Genomic DNA, 15384 nt, shown 5'->3' with positions numbered 1-15384 from the left:
ACTGGCCATTGGTGGGCTATGGCCCCAGCAACACCTTAAGCACCAACGATTCCCTGCATCTGCCTTAGGGGCAGTTTGTCAAGGGCTGCATGCCAGGGGCGAACAGGGCCTGAGCCTAAAATGGGTAGGATAGACTTTCCTTTTCTGCGACCCCGCCCCGCCCCCCTTTTGCCACCTGAATGGAAAGAAGCCATCTCCCGCTTCCCCCCTGCAAAAAAACTTTCTAGGCCTGCCAGGAAAGGCTTGAAATGTGCCAGGCGGGAGGAGAGGAGAAATAAAGAAGAGAGGAAACAGATTATTGGCAGGCTTTGAATTTTGCTTCGATGCCTAGAACTTAATTTTAACTGTAGAATATCGCTCAGCCTGGGCATAATGTTGCAGGGTTCTATGAATAAAACGAGAGACACCAGCTTTGCTTCTGTGAACAAGAGACAACTCCACCGCCTCTTCCGTTCTTTTGGTGCAATGCTTACCTTGTCTGAAGCCAGGATCTTGAAGGAAGCCACAACTTGCTCAGCAGTGTCTGTCTCGGCTGTTTCACGAGTCATGAAGTCAATGAAGGCTTGGAAGGTCACCACACCTGTGTTGTTTGGATCCACCAGGGTCATGATGCGTGCAAACTCCACCTCGCCCTGTCAGGAGGAAAGAGCAATAGGGATGCGGGTCAAACAGGGAGGGATGCTGACCAGTTCTCCCACCCAGAGTCACCCTTGGATCACGGAATGGGGCTGGAAACTGCCTCAGGGCAGACCCTACCCATTTCTACCCAGGTTTTGCTGTCTAGGGATGGTGAAGGATTTGGTTCAGTCACCATTTTCAAGCAAACCAGGCCTGATCTGCACATCCTGGACTAATACACGAGTTGGCAACCAGGCAACTTCCGTTTTAGGCACAACCAATCTGTGTGCAATCGCACACATGTGCATAGCCCCGATCCCGGAATAACTTGGAAATGTCATCACTGAAACGTCACCAGAAAGGTGGAATGGGCAGGGGCAGAATGAGGTGTTTGCCGGTTTTCCCCATGGATTTCATGCAATTTCACACACAAGAGTGCAATGACCAAGAATGCAACCCCCACATATATGGGTGGGGTGGGGTTTTGCCTGTATTTGCTTTTAGCAGTGTGGGTAAGTGTTTTGCCTCAGGGTGGGGGGCATTTTGCACATCACCAGTTTTTTCTTCTGTGTAAAGGGCATTTTGCACTGACCACAGTTTCTCCGATTTCCAAAGGGGTCCACAGGCCCAAGACAAGGCTTGGGACCCCCTGGCTGGATAGTGGGGTGTGCAATGGGGGCCGCCCACTTTGAGCTTTCAGCTGTAAGAAACTTAGAAATAGCGTTGCCAGACTCAATAGAGGACAGGACTTCTGTGCCTTTAATTGCCCTGCTCTCTTTTGAGTCTGGAAACCTTAAAGAGAAACCAGCAGAGCCTTTGCTTGGAAATGAAACAACGCGTCTTCTGGTTTCTCTTTAAGGTTTCCAGGCTCAAAAGAGAGCAGGGCAATTAAAGGCACAGAAGTCCTGTCCTCTATTGAGTCTGGCAACCCTACTTAGAAATGGCAGGGGGCCAGCAGAACAGACCGGGAGCAGCAGGGCAGAGATAAAAGGCAGGAGCCCATCAAGCTGCTAATTTCATACTTCAGAGAAGAAGATCCTTGTAATATTAAACTACACAGAATTTTCCCTCCAACAGATGTTGTGAGTGAGAGGAAAGCTATCCTTTGGGGGCAACTTCCTACCAAGTCATATCCCATGGAGATCAAGCAGGCCCGGAAGTCGTCAGGATCCATCATTCCATTTCTCTTCTGCAAAGAGGGGGAAAGAAGCTGTTGATTTGGAAGGAGACACCCCCAGCCCCAAATTCCACAGTTCTGAAGGGAAACGCTCCATAAACACAGGAAGTAGCCTTACACCAAGACAGACCATTGGGTCCACCTCACCCGCTATTGTCTACACCAGCAGTAGCCAACCTTTTTATACCTACTGCCCACTAATGCATCTTTCTTGATGGTAACATTTCCTTACCACCCACCAGTGCTCGATGGACGGAGGATTCAGCTTGTGCCATAGAACCCCCTACCGCCCACCTAGAATCCTGAAACGCCCAATAGTGGTTGACAACCCCTGATCTACACTGACTGGTAGCCATTTACCCAGGTTTTGGGAAGGAGATTCTCCCAGCACTAGCTGGAGATTGAACCTGGGACCTTTTGCAAACAAGTCGGATGCTCTACTTGTGAGCTATAGCCCTTCCACACCTGTGAACAAGCCCCACACTCAGCCAAGTCCTCCTTTCTTGGGGCTCGTTTGGAGGGGTCTGAACAGTTGCTGAGAGAGAGAGACCAGAGCCATGTGTGGCGGCTCAGGAGTCCCAGCGGCCTCACAGATGGCCTGCATGCCTCTCACGACTCCTTCAAAGTTTTTCTGTTGGCCAGGCTGGGATTAGCCAGCCACACCCTCTTTGTTGCTGGTGTCAAGAGCAGACGTGGGCTGGCAATGGTGGCAAGTGAGCCTCTAGCTAGGCCATGTGAGGAAAATCTAGTCAGGCCAAGGGGAGGAAAATCTAGCTAGGCCAAGGCAAGGAACCTCCAGCTTGGCCAAGGTGAGGCATCCCTAGCTAGGCCAAGGTGAGGAAAATCTAGCTAGGCCAAGGTGAGGCATCTCTAGCTAGGCCATGTGAGGAAAATCTAGTCAGGCCAAGGGGAGGAAAATCTAGTCAGGCCAAGGGGAGGAAAATCTAGCTAGGCCAAGGCAAGGAACCTCCAGCTTGGCCAAGGTGAGGCATCTCTAGCTAGGCCAAGGCAAGGAACCTCCAGCTTGGCCAAGGTGAGGAAAATCTAGCTAGGCCAAGGTGAGGCATCTCTAGCTAGGCCATGTGAGGAAAATCTAGTCAGGTCAAGGGGAGGAAAATCTAGTCAGGCCAAGGGGAGGAAAATCTAGCTAGCTAGGCCAAGATGAGGCATCTCTAGCTAGGCCAAGGTGATGAACCTCCAGCTTGGCCAAGGTAAGGCAAATCTAGCCTAGCCTAGGTGAGGCATCTTTAGCTAGGCCAAGGCATAGCTGCCAAGTTATCCCTTATTTTAAGGGATTTTCCCTTATGCTGAATAGGCTTCCTCGCGAGAAAAGGGAAAACTTGGCAGCTATGGGCCAAGGTGAGGAAAATCTAGCTAGGCCAAGGCAAGGCATCTCTAGCTAGGCCAAGGCATGGAACCTCAAGGCCTCTCTACCTGGCCCTCGGGACTCTCCCTGAGGCATGGCCCTTCCCTTTCTTCGCTGCCCCTGCTGCATGCCCCCCTCGAGTGCCCTGATATATGAGCATGCTTCTTGCATGCCTGTGTGGGCTTTTGCCCAGCTGGAGTGTGACCTCTTGCGCAAAGGTTGCACCCATTGCCTCTTCCACTTTTTTGCCTCTCATGCTACCCAGCACTGGGTTGCCCATGAGGGAATGTGGCCCTCAGGCTGAAAAAGGGTCCCTCAGGCCCTGGTCTAGGACAAGAGACCAGACTCCTGACTCCATCCTTTGATCAGCTCTAGATTGGCCTCCATGTCTGGAACAACAGCAGGGATCAGGTGTGAGGGCTGCGTGAGCTGGAGGTGCAGGCAAGATTTTGGCAGGAGGCTGCCTGTTGCAGGCTTGCAGTTGGATTAAGCTCGGGAGAAGTGTGCAAGCGAGAAGCGGCGGTGAGTGTGCGAGTGGTCAGGGCTGGGTTTGCAAGAGGCCACCTTACCCGGTCGAAATGGTTGAAGGAGGCCCGGAACTCGTTCATCTGTTCCTGGCTGATTCCCTTGGCATCGCGGGTCAGAATCTGGTTCTCGACTTCGTTGATAGTGCGGGCAATGGTGGTCAGCAGCTGTTCCCAGCCCACCCGGATGTGCTGCATGCAGTCAAAGACAGTGGGGATGAGATCCGGCAGCACTGGGGAAGGAGGTGGGGGGCAATCACACCCACCCAATCCTTCACCTACTTGCTGGAGATCCATTCTATTGGGGGGGGGGTCCAGCCAGGAATTATTCCCCCCCAACACACACACACTTTTTAATATTTCACTTATTGAAAATCAAAATAGTATCAACAAATCAGCAAAAATGCTGTCAATAAATTCAGCCTGGTACAATCCCACACTTTGTACAGTTTTGCCTTTTAAGAGCTAAAAGAAAGATAAAATAATTAAAGGAAAGGAAACGACCCTAAGAAATAAAACTACCAACGCACTTGTAAATAGGTTCCAGTTCGAATTTCAAATTGTCACGGAATAAGTATCTGCCTCAATTTCACATTTTCCTCATGGTATTCCTTGTAGATTACTACTACTACTATATGTATTACTGTATTTATATGCTGCCCATTTGACTGGGTTGCCCCAGCCACTCTGAGTGGTTTCCAACAAATATAAAACCACAGTAAATAATAATAATACTCATATAGTTCTGTAATCTTGCATGCTTTAAACTGCTTATATTTACCGGTATGTGCACGAAGGCGAGCTGTTAGTTGGAAAACTAAGCAACTACGGTAGTCTTTAAGTTGGCTGGTTTTCACAAACGTATGAAATTTATAATTTTTACACCCATGCATCGTGGAATTTGACTTTTATGTATCTTAACAGCCCACCCGGGAATTATTTCCAAAAATGCCCCCCCCCCTGCAATGCACATGCAGAACCCCACCTCCATGGTGTAGCTGGTGTGCTTGTTGTCAAAGATAAGGGCCTCTTGGATGAGTTGGTGGTCTCCCTCCAGTTTGTCAATGTTGACCTTGTAGTTGATGATGTTCTGCTCATGCTGCTTCAGGTGGTTCATCTGGTCCTCAAGAGACCCGCTGATGTCCACAGAGATGTGGCCGATCTCCTGCCAGGGGACGGCAGAAGGGAAGCCTCCTGTTAGCTTAAGAGCCCAAAGCCTAGCTCTGATCTCATGTAGCCCACCCCCCCCAGGTGTGGCTGCGTGCCAATTCTTAGTGGCCTCAGAGAACACGGCCAGTAGTCAGGGTGGTGGAAGTTGCTGTACAAAAGCACCTGGGGGAAGGACAGGTTCGCGATCTCTGCCCTACAAGTGATGGTTTATCACTGGCAAAGACAGATTCACTATACATTAGCTTTACGTAGCCGCCGCATTTGGTCAGCACTTCTTGGCTAATGAGAGGAGCCATAACCTGTTGCCTAGAGGGCCATTTCACCAAGACTCTTTCCAAAGCCATTTGTTGGATCCGTCCTATGGGTGGCGTCCAGAGGGTTGTGAGGTGGAAGGGTCAAGAAATAGCAGTAAGATTATGCCTTAGGGAAGCAGTCCAAGCATCCTGGAGTATCAAGCCTGCTCTGATGCTCCAATGCCCATCCTGCTTCTAACCCACTAGACAGCCCCCTCACCAGAGAGAGCTAGTAATCTCTCCCAGAGGATGTAGGTAGAGAGGGGTGTAGGTAAGGAGCTGCCATATATGGAGTCAAATATTTGGTGCATCGTATACTGACCAGCCCCCTTCATGGATCAATGCCTTGTCGTGGCGAAGGGGCTTGAATAACTCAGAGAAGCTATGAGCTATGCCATGCAGGGCCACCCAAGATGGACAGGTCATAGTGGAGAGTTTTGACTAAACGTGATCCACCTGGAGAAGGAACTGGCAAGCCACTCCAGTATCCCTGCCAAGAAAACTCCATGGACAAAGACAACAGGCATATAAAAGTTATGACGCTGGAAGATGAGCCCCTCAGGTCGGAAGGCATCCAACATGCTACTGAGGAAGAGCGGAGGACAAGTACAAGTAGATTCAGAGCTGATGAAGCGGCTGGGCCAAAGCCGAAAGGACGCTCAGTTGCGGATATGCCTGGAAGCGAAAGGAAAGTCCGATGCTGTAAAGAAAAATATTGCATAGGAACCTGGAATGTAAGAACCATGAGTGGAGGTAAGCTGGATGTGGTCAAAAATGAGATGACAAGAATAAATATCGACATCCTGGGCATCAGTGAACTAAAATGGAAGGGAATGGGCGAATTCAGTTCGGGTGACTATCATATCTACTACTGTGGGCAAGAATCCTGTAGAAGAAATGGAGTGGCCCTCATAGTCAACAAAAGAGTGGCAAAAGCTGTAATGGGATGCAATCTCAAAAATGACAGAATGATCTCGATACGAATCCAAGGCAGACCTTTTAACATCACAGTAATCCAAGTTTATGCACCAACTACCGGTGCTGAAGAAAGTGAAATTGACCAATTCTATGAAGACCTACAACAACTTCTAGAAATGACACCAAAGAAGGATGTTCTTCTCATTACAGGGGATTGGAATGCTAAAGTAGGGAATCAAGAGATAAAAGGAACAACTGGCAAGTTTGGCCTTGGAGTTCAAAATGAAGCAGGGCAAAGGCTAATAGAGTTCTGTCAAGAGAACAAGCTGGTCATCACAAACACACTTTTCCAACAACACAAGAGACGACTCTACACATGGATATCACCAAATGGGCAGCATCGAAATCAGATTGATTATATTCTCTGCAGCCAAAGATGGAGAAGCTCTATACAGTCAGCAAAAACAAGACCTGGAGCTGACTGTAACTCAGATCATCAGCTTCTTACAGCAAAATTCCAGCTTAAACTGAAGAAAGTAGGAAAAACCACTGGGCCAGTAAGATACAATCTGAATCAAATCCCTTATGAATACACAGTGGAAGTGAGGAACAGGTTTAAGGATTTAGATTTGGTGGACAGAGTGCCTGAAGAACTATGGATGGAGGCTCGTAACATTATACAGGAGGCAGCAACGAAAACCATCCCAAGGAAAAGGAAATGCAAGAAAGCAAAATGGCTATCCAACGAGGCCTTACAAATAGCGGAGGAGAGGAGGCAAGCAAAATGCAAGGGAGATAGGGAAAGAAACAGGAAACTGAATGCAGATTTCCAAAAAACAGCAAGGAGAGACAAGAGGGTCTTCCTAAATGAGCAATGCAAAGAAATAGAGGAAAACAATAGAATGGGGAAAACCAGAGATCTGTTCAAGAAAATTGGAGATATGAAAGGAACATTTCATACAAAGATTACCATAATCAAGGACAAAAGTGGTAAGGACCTAACAGAAGCAGAAGACATCAAGAAGAGGTGGCAAGAATACACAGAGGAATTATACCAGAAATATATGGAGGTCTCGTACAGCCCAGGTAGTGTGGTTGCTGACCTTGAGCCAGACATCTTGGAGAGTGAAGTCAAATGGGCCTTAGAAAGCACTGCTAATAACAAGGCCAGTGGAAGTGATGATATTCCAGCTGAACTATTTAAAATTTTAAAAGATGATGCTGTTAAGGTGCTACACCCAATATGCCAGCAAGTTTGGAAAACTCAGCAATGGCCAGAGGATTGGAGAAGATCAGTCTACATCCCAATTCCAAAGAAGGGCAGTGCCAAAGAATGCTCCAACTACCGCACAATTGCGCTCATTTCACACGCTAGCAAGGTTATGCTTAAAATTCTACAAGGCAGGCTTAGGCAGTATGTGGATCGAGAACTCCCAGAAGTGCAAGCTGGATTTCGAAAGGGCAGAGGAACCAGAGACCAAATAGCAAACATGCGCTGGATTATGGAGAAAGCTAGAGAGTTCCAGAAAAACGTCTACTTCTGCTTCATTGACTATGCAAAAGCCTTTGACTGTGTCGACCACAGCAAACTATGGCAAGTTCTTAAAGAAATGGGAGTGCCTGATCACCTCATCTGTCTCTATGTGGGACAAGAAGCTACAGTTAGAACTGGATATGGAACAACTGATTGGTTCAAAATTGGGAAAGGAGTACGGCAAGGTTGTATATTGTCTCCCTGCTTATTTAGCTTATATGCAGAATTCATCATGCGAAAGGCTGGACTAGATGAATTCCAAGCAGGAATTAAGATTGCCGGAAGAAATATCAACAACCTCAGATATGCAGATGACACAACCTTGATGGCAGAAAGCGAGGAGGAATTAAAGAACCTTTTAATGAGGGTGAAAGAGGAGAGCGCAAAATATGGTCTGAAGCTCAACATCAAAAAAACCAAGATCATGGCCACTGGTCCCATCACCTCCTGGCAAATAGAAGGGGAAGAAATGGAGGCAGTGAGAGATTTTACTTTCTTGGGCTCCTTGATCACTGCAGATGGTGACAGCAGTCACGAAATTAAAAGACGCCTGCTTCTTGGGAGAAAAGCAATGACAAACCTAGACAGCATCTTAAAAAGCAGAGACATCACCTTGCCGACAAAGGTCCGTATAGTTAAAGCTATGGTTTTCCCAGTAGTGATGTATGGAAGTGAGAGCTGGACCATAAAGAAGGCTGATCGCCGAAGAATTGATGCTTTTGAATTATGGTGCTGGAGGAGACTCTTGAGAGTCCCATGGACTGCTAGAAGATCAAACCTATCCATTCTTAAGGAAATCAGCCCTGAGTGCTCCCTGGAAGGACAGATCGTGAAGCTGAGGCTCCAATACTTTGGCCACCTCATGAGAAGAGAAGAATCCTTGGAAAAGACCCTGATGTTGGGAAAGATTGAGGGCACTAGGAGAAGGGGACGACAGAGGACAAGATGGTTGGACAGTGTTTTCGAAGCTACGAACATGAGTTTGACCAAACTGCGGGAGGCAGTGCAAGACAGGAGTGCCTGGCGTGCTATGGTCCATGGGGTCACGAAGAGTCGGACACGACTAAACGACTAAACAACAACAACATACTGACCAGCAGCAGTTCTCAAAATTTTGGGGGCCAGAATGTCACCCAGTCCTATCAGGAGATGCCCTTGGCGACTAAACTTAGAACCTTCTTCTTCATGCAAATCTCTACCACTTGGCTGAGGTCCTTGAGGGCATTTTACCCTGGCGGATGGGGCGGGAGAGGACCTTACCTCCATCTTTGTCTGGATCCAGGGACCAATGATGTTAGCCTGGGCTGCAAACTGGCGTCGGAGGCGTTCATTGGCTTGCTGTCTTGCCAGCTCTTCTTGCAGGGTTTGATCACGGTGCGGGACCAGCTGCTTCACCTGGAGGAGCAAGATAAAAGAGACTCTGCACGTAAGAATTGGGGTTTAGATACCCTACTGGAGGGAGATGGGGGTTGGTGTGGTGTTGGGTGTATTCCTGGGAGGACAGGAGGGACTCTGCCCCCTCACTTAGAGCCTTTCCTGCCTAGGATGAAAGCAGGACTTCCAAAGCACATGCATCATCAAGGCAGCTGGAGAACCTCAAGGTCTTTTACACCTCCAGATGTTCCTCTTCTTGGCATTTGGTTTAGGGTAGGGGACCTGAAAGCCTTCCAGATGTGGTTGCACTACTGTTCCCATCATCATTGACCATGCTGACTATGGCTGATAGGAGTTGGAGTCCAATGACAGCAGGAGGGCCCAACAGGTTCCCCACATCTGGTGTAGAGGCTCAATTAATTAATCAGCTACTCCTGGAAAGAGCTCTTGACTTATTGTCACTTATTGCATCAGGGATGAAGGACCACAGCATTGTTTAGCTTCTGCATCAGCCAAGGCCCCAGAAATTTGGGGAAAATTCCCTCCTGAACCTGGACAGGCAGCTACAATTCTGATATTTCATCCCTTGCTGAAAACATGGATTGCTTGCTAAGCTTTGTTGGAGAATTAATTTTCTGCACTGTTGGGCACTTGTTCTTCATTTTATTATGCTTTAATGTTTTTAACATCTCTTTTTAATGAGTTGGCATTTTGTAAATCATCTTATAAACAAATAGGGGATGGGCCTTTGCCTTGGCAGCGGACTTTCCATTCCTCCCTAGAAAACAATCTGGAGCTGGCAGAGGGGAGGGTGTCTGCTCAGGTCCCCCATAAGAACACCAGACAAGACCTGCAAACTAAAGAGGGCCCATCTAGTCTAGCATCCCAGATGCCCCTGTGGGAAGCAGGCAAGCAGGATGTGAGGGCATCGGAAGGCAGCCCTATTCAGGGGAGTTTTTAGTGTGACAGTGATGTTGTATTGTGTTTTTACTATTTTTTGTTGGGAGCCATCCAGAGTGGCTGGAGCAACCCAGTCATACAAATGAATGAATGAATGAATGAATGAATGAATGAATGAATGAATAGCCCTCTCCTGCCACCATAGCCACACACCCCATCTGGACGTCTCCTGTGTCTTTTGAGAGGAGGAGCACAAGCAAGGGAGCAAAGACAGCATCCCCAGGAGGCTGGGAGGAACATAGCACCTTGTGGATGACCCGAACCAGCAAAGGCCTTTGCCAAAGACCCTCACATAGCTCCCGCAGACACACCATGGTTCCGGTTTCTTAAAAGGATGCTCTCACCCTGTCCCACTTGTTGGCGATGTCGAGATGCGAGAGGTTGGTGTAAGGGTTCAAGCCTGACAGCTTGATGCCGTAGGTCTGCGCAATCTTCTGGATCTCGTTCTGGATGCCCAGGATGGCCATGCGCTCCTTGTCAGCCTCAGGCAGGGTGGCTTTGAACTGCTCATGGGCTGTAATCAGACTCTGCTCGGGGAGGAAGGGGTGGAAGTTAGCTGCTGATCAGGTGAGCAGGGCAGGCAGAGGGAAATGAGCTCTCTCCACTCTAGTCAGTAGATACTTCCTTTTGCTTTGCCTAAATCTATTGCTCTTCGTAAGAACATGAGGTGAGCCTCCTGGATCAGGCCCACAGCACACCTAGTCCAGTATCCTGTTCCCCCAGCAGCCAACCAGGTGCCTCCAGGAAATTTGTGATCTGGACACACGTGCATTGGCACCCTGCTCAACTATGATTCCCAACAACAGGTATTCAGTGGAGGTAGAACACAGCCATCCATCAATAGCTTTCTCCTCCATTAATTTGTCTAATCCTCCTTTAAAGCCATCCATGTTGGATGGCTCTCACTCTGCATGATTCATACTGTTATAAACGTGTATCATGTTCCTCCTCCATCATAGCTAAGAGGCCTTTCCCCCCCCAACCTGAAGTTACTTCCACCACTCCTGGTTGACCTGTACTGTACCATCTCCAGCTCTAATTTCAGGCTCAATGTTATCGCTTGGAGTTCTCGAGAAGCATTCAGCCTTGCTGATGCGCCTCACCTGGATCTCTTCGATGCTGTGCACAATGAACATGTCCTGAAGGTCCTCGATGGCCCCATCCATCCAGTTGTTGAAGGGGGCAGCTCTCTTGGCGAACTCCAGGTATAGCTGGTCAATGGTCTCCAGCAGCTTCTCCACACGCTGGGTGGCGAGGAGAGGAAAGAAGGTGAGGCTCAGAGAATAAAGTCACCTCCCTCATGCCAAAGAAGAAGGGACCAAATCCTGCCAGAGCCCCTTTCCTCACCTCCAGGGCATCTCTCCTCTTCTGAGTGAGTGTCCCCAGGGTGTCCCACTGGTCACAGATGGCCTGGCAGCGGGAGTTCACAGAGGCTGCGTCGTGGTAGTCCAGTTCACTGTAGTGATGGGCCAGAAGGATTAGGGGTGTATCGCTAAGCCTATGGGCTTCCCCACCCTCAGGAGAACATCAGAACGGACACCTTCCCTTTCCCATCACCCACCCGCAAGTCTGGAAGAGGAGGCTGACTTCACCCCAACCAAGGGACTGCGACAAATGGGAAATCAGCCACCCAAAGGCCATGCAACAGGAAAACCAATTTAAGCATAGAACCCATCATTGCTCACGCCAAGGTTGTCTTTCAATGGAGCACAATAGTGAAATTTAAAAGGTCAAGAAGGCATACACATTTGTAGAGCTGGCAAGACAAGCATTTTGCAACCTGAGAATCTCGGCAGTCCTTTAAGAGAAGGATGAGGGACCTGTGGAGGCCCTCCAAAGACTCTCTTTTTAAATTCTTGCAGCTCTTCCCAAAAATCCCCCCAAAAGGATTGGTATGAGAGGTTGAAAAGAGGAGACCCCTGTTGAAGTCAAAGCTCCTCATAGAGTCAACCTTTCTTAACATATCCTCACAATCACAGGAGTTATTGTTGATCGCCTTTGAAATACTAGTTGCTGGCAGGGGTGTATTCTGGGGACACCTCCCCAATTTTCAAGGAAGGGGCTGGGCTCCCACAATATTCTGTGATCTGTGGTGGGCTCCGCCAGGCCTTCTCGCTATGACAGGCCCTGCCAGCTCTACCTGCGGCTGCAACGGGTCTCCTCCCACTGTGTGACATCACACATGCTTGCTAGGGTCCCCCAAAGTTGGTTGGAACCCAGCACATTTGGTTGCTGGATATAACCAGGACTTTTTTTCAGCTGGAATTCTCCAGAACTCAGTTCTGGTACCTCTAAGGCGGACACCATTGCCATTATAAGAGAACAAGGGAGGTGTTCATGTTGAGTTCTGGCACTTCTTTTTTTTAGAAAAATAGCCCGGGGTATAACAATTGGAGAGAGTTTCTGCTGTGCTCATGCAGGCTTCCTCAAAGAGGCAACTGGTTGGCCACTGTGAGAACCGGATGCTGGGACAGATGTGCTTTTCTTAGGTGAGTCAAAATTTGGAGTTTTCCTCTCCTTTCCTTTCCACCCCAATGAAATCAGACATCCCTGAGATTCTGACCAGACATGCAATAGATGTATTGCTGTCCCAGTCCCACACGATAACTAAGCCATGAACCTCCAGCCTTCAGGAAGTGAGAGGTTGGGGGTGGTGGCCAAGGGTTGAAGTGGGAGCAGCCAGGACCCCTCGACCAGCACCCAACTTTCATCTCAAGGGGGAAAGGGTGATGTTCTCTCTCCTTGGCACCCACTTGAGCTCCTGCGCAATGGCTGCGATCTGCTCCACACGGTCCTGGTGGGCGGCCAAGTCGCTTTCAAAGGCCTCGTGCTTCCGCATCAGGGCTCGGATCTCATACAGCGATGCCGATTCGTAGTCCTTCTGTGACAGCATCTCCTCCTTCCCTGTGGTGGGAGGAAACAGAGCAGGCTGTGTCGCTAAGCCTATGGGCTTCCCCACGCTCAGGAGACCATCAGAACGGACACCTACCCTTTCCCATCACCCACCCGCAAGTCTGGAAGAGGAGGCTGACTTCACCCCAACCAAGGGACTGCGACAAATGGGAAATCAGCCACCCAAAGGCCGTGAGCAGAGCAACGAAGAGTAAAATATGAAGAGTGGGATGGAAACAGGAGGAGAGGGGATCTCTACCTTGGGATGTGCCCAGTGACCTCAGGCTCCAACCCTCCCCCACAGGCCCCCTGTCCCCAAGAAGTAGTAAGAGAGAACCTTTCATTACCTTTTGGGAAGAGGTAGGTGAATCCTGCCACTACTTGTTAAGTAGAGTAATTTAATTCACTGGAATTGTAAATACTTTTACGCATTACCATGTGCTTAAATTTGATTGGCTGGTAACTGAATTCTAGAGAGTTCTCTAGTAGTTCTCATGTGATTGACTAACACTGATCACATGGGAGGTATCTAGTGAAGAAGAGACTCAATTTTACGTGAAGCAAGATGACTGAGTTTTAGAATCCACTGTGAACACTGCTAAGTTGAATAGAGTGTTGGAGCGCTTCTTCTCTGCTTGAAAGAAAGGGAGCAAAGCTGCAGGAGAAGGCGAAAACTGAAATCTCTCATAGGAGCTGTAAGACGTGGTCTAACTGAAAACATGTTTTGATTTATCTAAAAGTTTCTGCAAGTGAAGCTTTAGAATGTTAAAGTCTGGGCACTGGTTTAATTTCCAAAGAAGGGTGTTAGTCATATATATGATTTGAGCTTCTTAGCTGCGTTTTTGCTACCCTTACTTCAACACTACTGCCCTGAAAAATCTACCCATAATTAGGCTTAAAAAACATGTAAAAGAGAATGTAAGTGTGTGTGGGGGGGGAATAAAGGATAGTGGATTGGGAGGCAGAAAGAAAATGGGTGGCCCACTGCTAGGTCTGGCCCCACCTACTTTTGGCCCCACCCACCCCTGGCATGTGGTTCCAAAGAGTTTTCTCCTAAGAGAACAGAATCCTTGATATAAAAGGAGTTCCCTGCCCCTGGAATAGAGGGAGGGGCTCAATTGTGGGCAGGTTACCTCTGGTCCAGGTCTCATGCAGGGTGGCTTTCTGCTTAAATTTCTCAGCCAGGTGGTCCAGGCGCTCCAGGCGCCTGATCTCGGTCAGCAGCCATTCCTCATAGCCTTTCTCAACCTGCTCCAGCCCCTTCCAGGCGTTTGCAATATCCTGCAGGCAAACACAGGGCAGCTTCAGCCTAGCTCAGTCGGTAGAGCATGAGGCTCCTTAATCTCCGGGTCGTGGGTTTGAGCCCCACATTGCAGGAGGTTGGACTGGATGAACCCTCACAGTCCCTTCCAACTCTACAGTTATTCGAATCTCCCCTCAAAGTGGCAGGACCTGCAGCTGTGCCCACCAGGAGCTGGTGCCCAGGCAGAAACCTGGGTAAGATATCCTTCCTGGCACTTGGGCTCACAGCCTACAGCCACATCTCTGGCCACTCTTGACACCCCCTTGCTCAATGGACGGCATTGTAAACACCTGTTGGGGACCAGGAGCATGTGCACTCACCCCAATTTTCACCCTCTGTTAAACAAACGTTTCAAAACCTTACAATACCTGTTTGTGCAGAGCAGGGTAGGGAACTGGATCTGGCCCATGGGCTTGATTCTTAACTTCCCCTTCCTTTGTGAGCCAAGTTTTTGCCTGCTTTGTTGGGAATCAATGGAATGACCCCCCACCTCAAGCCACTTTCCACTCCCTTGGACACAGTTTACTGTCTCCATTGGGACCCCAAAGCTTAATTAAGATCCAATTGACTAGCTATCACTTGGAACAGCCTCCCAAGGGAAGACTGGCCCTGTCACTGCTTTTGCTTTTTTAGACTGGCAAGCAAGGATAGTTTTATTTCAGCCATCATCTGTGGAGCTTTGTTTCTCATCCCCCCACCTGCTCTATGCCCATCTGCCGCCCTGTGACTTACAGAGACCATCTTCCCCTCAGAGGGCATGAAGGCTGGGCGGTTGCTGAGGCGCAGCTTCGTCTGCAAAGTGTTGAAGTTGATCTCCAGCTGGCATTTCTCCTGCACACGGGGGGGCTTGTGCACGCGCCGGTAGTCCCGGAAGTCCTCCAGCTTGCGCTGCATGGCGCTCATGCTCTTCTCTGGCACGCGGTTCTCCAGCCACGGGATGGTGCGCCGGATCCATTCCAGGAGCTGACCGGGAAGAAACAGAAGGTGGCCTTAGTTGGCTGTTTGGGGCTGCCTGTATGCCTCCAACCTCTTGAGACCTAGAAGCCCACCTTTAGCCCAAACAACCATTTTGGGGGCCCACGTCTTAATCTTTTACCATATATTTGGGCTGCTGCCATGACCCAACTTGGATGCAACAGCAGTGCAAGGTTGGATCTGTGATTCCCCTCCCACCAACCCATGAAAGCTTCAAGGGAAGTAAGCAAACAAGCATTAAATGCTGGGACAGATTGGGCCCTGTGAACTGAACCCAGGA

The 15384-nt window shown here is 49.0% G+C and overlaps 1 protein-coding gene across 1 annotated transcript in view; it reads right to left on the bottom strand.

The window, feature by feature from the left end:
* Positions 1–15384, bottom strand: part of ACTN3 (actinin alpha 3) — a 46773-nt gene that overhangs the window by 1593 nt on the left and 29796 nt on the right. Inside the window, exons 10-20 of the mRNA XM_035099438.3 lie at positions 14862–15092; positions 13960–14107; positions 12688–12838; positions 11282–11390; positions 11038–11178; positions 10279–10461; positions 8861–8995; positions 4671–4850; positions 3731–3877; positions 1742–1807; positions 474–632 (exon numbers count right to left, since the gene is read on the bottom strand). Of these exons, the coding sequence (XP_034955329.1) occupies positions 474–632; positions 1742–1807; positions 3731–3877; positions 4671–4850; positions 8861–8995; positions 10279–10461; positions 11038–11178; positions 11282–11390; positions 12688–12838; positions 13960–14107; positions 14862–15092 (1650 nt within the window). The remainder of the gene's footprint in view (positions 1–473; positions 633–1741; positions 1808–3730; positions 3878–4670; positions 4851–8860; positions 8996–10278; positions 10462–11037; positions 11179–11281; positions 11391–12687; positions 12839–13959; positions 14108–14861; positions 15093–15384) is intronic.

This window comes from Zootoca vivipara, chromosome 16, assembly GCF_965207765.1.
Source record: "Zootoca vivipara chromosome 16, rZooViv2.hap1.1, whole genome shotgun sequence".
In the NCBI taxonomy this organism is placed as follows: domain Eukaryota; kingdom Metazoa; phylum Chordata; class Lepidosauria; order Squamata; family Lacertidae; genus Zootoca; species Zootoca vivipara.
This window is presented reverse-complemented; position numbering and strand designations above follow the sequence as displayed.